General features: G+C 35.6%; 1 protein-coding gene across 2 annotated transcripts; it reads left to right on the forward strand.

Moving 5' to 3' along the window:
- Positions 1–151: 151 nt before the first annotated feature.
- LOC110633320 (anthranilate synthase alpha subunit 1, chloroplastic) lies at positions 152–6605 on the forward strand. 2 transcript variants are annotated; one of them, XM_021781872.2, is made up of 11 exons: positions 152–421; positions 1215–1399; positions 1493–1682; positions 2674–2825; positions 3448–3563; positions 3655–3901; positions 3996–4052; positions 4257–4409; positions 5200–5280; positions 5730–5816; positions 6039–6605. In XM_021781872.2, exons 1-11 carry the CDS (start codon positions 280–282, stop codon positions 6393–6395), a joined length of 1767 nt encoding a protein of 588 aa, XP_021637564.2. In that variant the 5' UTR covers positions 152–279; the 3' UTR covers positions 6396–6605. The 2 variants fall into 2 exon arrangements, with proteins under 2 accessions (XP_021637564.2, XP_057991362.1); XM_058135379.1 differs by having other exon boundaries at positions 1215–1387.
- Positions 6606–7602: the final 997 nt, after the last annotated feature.

Genomic DNA, 7602 nt, shown 5'->3' on the forward strand with positions numbered 1-7602 from the left:
ATATATTAATTAAGCATTTTCATATTTTGATAAAATTATTAAAATTTAGAAAAAAAATTAGAGGAAAAATATTTTTTCATTGCTGGCCCCTACAACCTCTTACCTCACCTTTTTTTGGCCTATATATTAAGGAGGGGGAGAGCAGAAAGAAGCGAAGCAAAACTGCAACTGCCATAACAATAAAAACCAAGCGTTTTATTGCATAAGTATTACACCGACCGTTTCTTTCTGCTATTACAAGACACCGGGAATCCCGCTGTTTCACCGGATTCTCCGACGATGCAATCCCTAGCGTTTTCTCACCGCCTATCTCCTCTTCCTGCCACCACCTCCATTGTCATTTCCACCAGAAGACGACCTCCGAGCTCCCTCGCTTGTGTCCGTCCACTCAAGTGCATTTCACTCTTGGACCCTTCCTTAGGTAAGTTCAGCTTGGTTGCCGAGAGAATGTGAGAGAAAGAAAAGAATGGGAAAGTTTTTGAGTTTGAATTCTTTGCATGTGTTTTGATGTTACTCGTTTTTTAATTGAAAAGGAAATATGTTTTCTTGGATAGTTGTTTACTCGTTCTAGCTGCGTTTACTGAGAATTTTAAAATGTTGTTCTTTTTGTTTTGGTTCTAATTTGATTTCTTTTTTGTGAAAATTTTAGTTAACTTCAGTTTGGTTACTAAGAAAATGCAAGAAAGGATAAGGAAAATGCAGAAGAAAAGAGAAAATTTGTGTTTAAATAGAAAACATGCTTTCATGTTAATGGTTTGCAGAAAAAAGGGAAATGATTAACTCAATGGCGATTTACTGGTTTTTGAAATTTATGTTCTTTGACATTCTTGGTCGAAATTTAAATTGTTTAACTTGGCTTAATAAATGATCTTCTGATTTTTCTATAGCTAACAAAAGATTCATCTGAAGCTAAATTTAAATTTCAGTTCATTAAGTGTGATTTTCAGTTGGTTAATTAGAAAAATTTTCTGTGATTTTTATTTTCTTTTATTTGATCAGTGCAAAATGTAGTGATGTGGATTTTTTTTTTCATGCAATTTTAGTTTCTTTGAAAAATTCATTTAACAAATTAATAGTTAAATAGAATCAGTTGAATACTGCTTATAGCCCCTTTTGGGTTAAAGTGATCTAGTATTTAATTTCAAGGATTTGTATGTTACACTTAGGTCCCTTATTTAGGAATTTGATTTTTTTTCTGATTTGCTTTTCTTTAGTTGCTGATGGAGTGAGGTTCGCAGAAGCTGCTAAGAATGGAAATTTAGTACCACTTCACTATTGCATATTCTCTGACCAGCTAACTCCAGTTACTGCTTACCGTTGCTTGGTTAAAGAAGATGATAGAGAGGCTCCAAGCTTCCTTTTCGAGTCTGTAGAGCCTGGTTTTCAGGTTTCAAGTGTTGTAAGAACTGTTCATGCTTTCTTGTTTTGGATATAGGTAAGAATCTCTAAGATCATATATAATTATTATTATTATTATTATTAATGGCTTCAGGGACGCTACAGTGTTGTTGGAGCTCAGCCAGCAATTGAAATTGTGGCAAAAGAAAATAAGGTTACAATAATGGACCATGAAGAAGGGTCTCTGACGGAAGAGTTTGTTGAAGATCCAATGACAATACCAAGAAGTATTTCAGAGGGCTGGAAACCCCAAATTATTACTGAACTTCCAGATACCTTTTGTGGTAAGAAAACTCTGCAGATGATTTTGAATTACATAATGCTCTCTCTCTCTTCACTATGCACAATTCAATCGTGAACTTATCAAGTATTTGAACATACAGGTTAATTAAACTAACACTGAAATATCTAATGATTGGATGCATAGCCTGCCATGCCAAATATCAAATGATATAATATGCAAAGACTTAATGGTACTATGCACTGCAATTTATAATCTCCATTGGTGCAAGAACGCAACATATCAAATTGTTTCAGTGCATTATATTGTTAATTTTTCAAACATGCATGGAGTTAATGTACCTTGCATGACACACATGAAAAACTGAAAAAGAAAAAAACACGAGTGTTCCCATCTGGACTGATCAGACTGTACCGCAAAGAAATTGAAGTTTTGGAGTTATTCGGTTCAGCCAATCATTTTAAGGAATCATGTGGTACCATCCAAATACATTCATGATAAATATAAATGCAATAAGAATTTAATATTCGTTAATAATGCCAACCTTTAACGGCGCCGAATACGCCAAATGGGAATAACTTAAATACAATCTCACTATATTTAAGTTTTGTTTCCATAAAGATGCCGAAGAATTTGTCCGTTGCAGTATAGTTACCCATGTTTCTTCATGCATACGTACACAGGCCTGAAAGTCTCTGGAGTTTTCCTATGCATATGCATGTTTAATGAATTTTATGAAGTTACTTTATGGATTTGAGAAGTACGATATATTTTGTGTACATGTATATATGCTTTTTTTTGGGGGGGGGGATTCTTTCTTTTCACATCAGGCATTCTGTCTGAAAACTATTCTTCCTTTCAGCTGTTAGATGAGTGGATTGTTTCTAGAATTATAAATGCTTATTGATATGCCATATTGTTCTTTATCCATGTTTGTTCAATTATATGATTGCCAATCTGTACAGAGTAGACATTGTTGAATAGTTTATATAGCAAGTCCTAGCCACCTTACTGATAATTTCTTTACTGCATAGGTGGCTGGGTTGGCTATTTTTCATATGATACAGTGCGATATGTAGAGAAGAAAAAGCTTCCATTTTCAAGTGCTCCGAAGGATGACAGAGATCTGGCCGATATACACCTTGGCCTATATGATGATGTGATTGTATTCGATCATGTGGAGAAGGTATTCTTGTTTTAGTATACTATCAATATGCGTGCCATTCATAGGATGACTGACCATATTTTTTGATCTTTTGCCTGCTTACATTCTTTCTCATTTCTGTAACTTCCAAAGTTTATATTCTTTATCTTCTGCTTGAATGTGTAAAGAATAACTTTCAGAAGTATATGTTGACAAAGTAGGTATTAGAGGGTTGTTTCAGTTAGACATGATCAAGTCACATTCTTATATCATAGAAAAAAGGGGAAAAGTGAAAAGTAAGTGACTATGGCAAGTTCAATAAATGCTTCACATTACATTTGACAACATATATCTCTCTTGAGGGATGACAGGGAGAAAATATTTGGTAGCTATAGGCCTCTTTGCAGATGTAGCCCTGAAGCGACTGGAATGAAGGAAAATGGTTTGGACGATTGACCCCAGTAGATTGAGATTTAGGTTCTTGGAGTCTAGTTGAGTTGGTTATTATATCTCCATTTAGTGCTTGTAAGCCTTTCTCAGGATTTAGATAGAATCTCCATATCATGGGTTTTAGTTAATAATGTGGAGAAAATTTTCCAGCAGTTATCCAACTACTGGGCACATTGTCTTTTAAGTTTCTTAATATGAATTTATTTATTCTCAGAAAGTCCATGTGATCCATTGGGTAAGGATGGAAAGACATTCTTCTGTGGAAGATGCTTACTCTGATGGAATCAAGCGATTAGGAAAATTGTTGACCAGAGTGCAGGATATTAATCCGTGAGTTACTGTTGTATTCTTTTACTGTATTATTTTATTGGTTTCCCTTGAAATTCATTTACATTTTTTTTCTTGGACTGTCAACTTTTAGCCCAAGGCTATCTGCAGGAGCTGTAAACTTACAAACTCGCCATTTTGGCCCCTCATTGACAAAATCTAACATGACATGCGAAGAGTACAAGGAGGCAGTATTAGAGGCCAAAGAACACATTTTGGCTGGAGATATATTCCAGATAGTATTAAGTCAGCGTTTTGAACACCGAACATTTGCTGACCCATTTGAAGTCTATAGGGCACTGAGAATTGTGACTCCCAGTCCTTACATGTCGTACTTGCAAGTATGTGTTTTCTTCTCTGGAACTATATACCATCTAGGTTAGTCATGCATCTCTGACACATTCTTGCAATATAATTTTTAATGTGCTTTTCCAGGCCAGAGGGTGTATTCTAGTTGCCTCAAGTCCGGAAATTCTTACGCGTGTAAAGAAGGTATAAAATATTGCAGAAGCATTTCTTACCAGTATGATATGAGTTTCCGAGTGTAACAACTTTCTCCATGCTTAGCTTTGATTTCTACTTCTTTTCTTATATTTGAGCAAGTTCAAGAATTTCTAGAACTCTAGTGTTCATTTGACTATATTGCTTAATTTTGTTAACATTTATGAACTTCTCATTGTTACATTGGCTGAACAGAATAAGATAGTTAATCGGCCATTGGCTGGAACTATCAGGAGAGGGAAATCAACCGAAGAAGATAAAATATTGGAGGAGCATCTGCTAAATGATCCAAAACAGTGTGCAGAGCATATAATGCTGGTTGATCTGGGCAGAAATGATGTTGGAAAGGTTATGTGATGTCACTCTGCATTTCTCAAAGCTCATATGTATATGTCACACTCCTGTCAATTTTAGCTGGATAGTTTAATTCAACTTTTTTTTGTTCTTGCTTGGCATGTATTGCATTTTTTTTTGGTATGGTTGCCAATAGTGAACTAAGCATCTCTTACATGAACTAGTGGAATTTTATACCACTGGGCCAATCACTGGTGTGAATTAGGACATTTCTTTTATCAATATTCATTATTTTACCATTTTCTGTATGTTGAGAGTAGTTGGTTGTCATTTTCCTTGCTCTTCATTTTGAAAGGAATAGATATAAAAATTTTCTTGCTCTTCATTGTTAAAGGAATTGATATCAGAATAATCAGCACTTCAGTTTCATTTATGTCCAGAAAACATGTGCCTTCTTTAGCTTGTCTGTAGAAATTGACAAAGAGGACGATATTTTCTTGTCTTTTCAATGATGCATTACCAAGGATTTATCTGCTATTGTGTTCTTGAAGTGACAATGATAGGGATTTTAATTGATTTTAATTCTTATCTCCATTGTCTTTTCTCTTATTTGTTTTAAGCTTAACTCTTTCTCTTTTTCCCCCTCAGAAAATATTATAAATTGTTAAGAATTACTTTTTATATGTGGGAAATATAGTCGTATTTGCTGTGACAGTTGTGCATCCAAAATATAATATTTTCATTAAACTTTTAAGCACTTGTTTAGAGACAGATTATTTTCAGCTTTAGAGGTAAGATGCAAAACTAGCTGTTTTATTTTTTTCTTCTATTTATTTGTGTGCAGGTCTCAAAATATGGTTCAGTAACGGTAGAAAAACTTATGAACATTGAAAGATATTCCCATGTCATGCACATAAGCTCAACAGTGAGAATCTATTCTTATGGTATCTAAATGTTGATTGAGCTTTCCATATAAAATATTTATGCTTTATTAGAAACATCATATTCTGTAATTTGAATATTGGCAAAAATTATTTCATGTTTCTAAACGAGTCTTAGAAGTTGAAGATGCTTTCTCTTGTTCTGGTTCCATAACATCTAGCAGTTTTCCTCTTCTTATCATCTAAGTAATTTGGTCAAGGATTTTGATAATTCCATCAATGAGATCACTTCCTGTTTTCTGTTGTCATCTTAATGATGCTGTTGGTATGACCTAATTAATGCTATTTGGTTTTGCATACGACAAGCATGACATGCAATTTCACTATTTTAACTTCTATGGATACGAAACATTCCAGGATCATAAGGATCCATAGAAGACCTTATTCTCTTTTTGACCATAGAATCATACTGCCCTACCCCTACTCAATGCAGGTTAAAGGAGAATTGCAGGATAATCTCTCTTGCTGGGATGCTTTGCGTGCTGCATTGCCTGTTGGAACTGTTAGTGGAGCCCCCAAGGTTTGCTATTAAACTTTCTTCTTTGCCTTCATATCACAACCATGATTTCATTCTTTAATGATTCTTCAGTTAATCATGATATCTATCAACTGTATCTGGGTTTGGCTGATGGCTGAGAGTTTGGCTCAGTTTGTCCTCTTTGTTTGGGACTATCTAGATGCATATCTTTTTTTTTTTTTTTTTCTTTCATCTTTCTAATGATCTTCTCTGGCATTGCTACAGATGAGGGCCATGCAATTATTAGACCATTACGAGGTTAACAGGCGAGGCCCATATAGCGGAGGATTTGGTGGAGTTTCCTTCCTTGGCGATATGGATATTGCCTTAGGACTGAGGACAATTGTGTTCCCGACGGGAGCACAATACAATACCATGTACCTGTATAGAAATGCTGATATACGGCACGAATGGATAGCATACCTTCAAGCCGGTGCAGGCATAGTTGCGGATAGTGATCCTGAAGAAGAACATCGTGAATGCCAAAACAAAGCTGCTGGACTTGCACGTGCCATTGACTTGGCTGAGTCAGCTTTTATTGATAAGCCTGTGACCCAGAAAAGTATATATATGTTGAGCTGAATCCTCCTTGTACACATTTTCTGTGCTGCCCTACCTTTTATTTGTAGCGATCGACATGCTTGGTGGGTAAGCTAGTGTTGCTTGAGAAGGAAAAAGATATAAAAATGGAAAGAATTTTGCCTAGTAAATATGTCAAACTAAGCTTATGTTGTGTACATAGGACCGACACAAACAATGTTCTTATAATATAGTTGGTGTTTTTTGCATGTATGTGAAGTTACAGAGGTTTGGGTGTAGTAATGTAGGGCTTATTTAGTATATATTTTTTTAAATATAATAATTAGAAAGTATTTAAAAAAAAAATTGGAACCATGACCCGTCAAAGAAAAGCACCCATGAAGGAAACACCACCAAATCCACCACTGTATAAATAGGCCACGCCTTGTCACTTCATAATGATCAATTAATTCCATTGCCATCATCTTCACAACAAACTACGGCAGATTAGAAAAGCTGTTCTTAGGCAGAAATCTTCTCAAAGGACCATTGCCGCAGAAATCTTCTCAAAGGACCATTGCCAATCTCTCCTCCCAAATTAGATACTTATCAATAGGAAAGAATGAGATCTGTGGAACCGTTCCTTCAGAGATAGGGAACCTGGCGAACTTAAATGTGTTGGATATGCAGAACAACGTGTTGCATGGTAATATTCCTCCAACTATTGGCAATCTCCAAAATCTGTTTCAAATGTATTTCCATGGCAACAACTTTCACAGGACAAATTCCATTTACCCTTGGTAATATTACTTTCCTATATGGTCTTACTTTGGGGGAAATTATCTGTCTGGAAATATACCTCTAAGTCAGGGAACTGTCAGGATTTGTTGAACCTATATCTTGCTTTGAATGAGCTTGATGGTTACATTCCTGAATCCATGTTTGGCCTTTCTTCTATTGTGTTTATCGATCTTTCTTTGAATTCCTTAACTGGTTCCAGAAAGACTTCCTTTTTCGCAAATTTTGAATATTTCTTTCAATGATCTTGAGGGTGAAGTTCCAAAAATCGGCATTTTCAAAAATGCTAGTGTAATTTTGTCACGACCCAATCTATGGGCAAGACCGGTACTAGGACCTGGACCAGCCTAAAGCCCCCGAGGCCCGTAGTAAGCCTAACTATTCATTAATCCAACTCTAAGGCCCATTTGGATCCAATATCAAGAAATCAACCGGACGGAGTCCGGCCATAAAGTGGACCTTTCAACGGGGA

Source organism: Hevea brasiliensis, chromosome 14, assembly GCF_030052815.1.
Source record: "Hevea brasiliensis isolate MT/VB/25A 57/8 chromosome 14, ASM3005281v1, whole genome shotgun sequence".
Taxonomy (NCBI): Eukaryota; Viridiplantae; Streptophyta; class Magnoliopsida; order Malpighiales; family Euphorbiaceae; genus Hevea; species Hevea brasiliensis.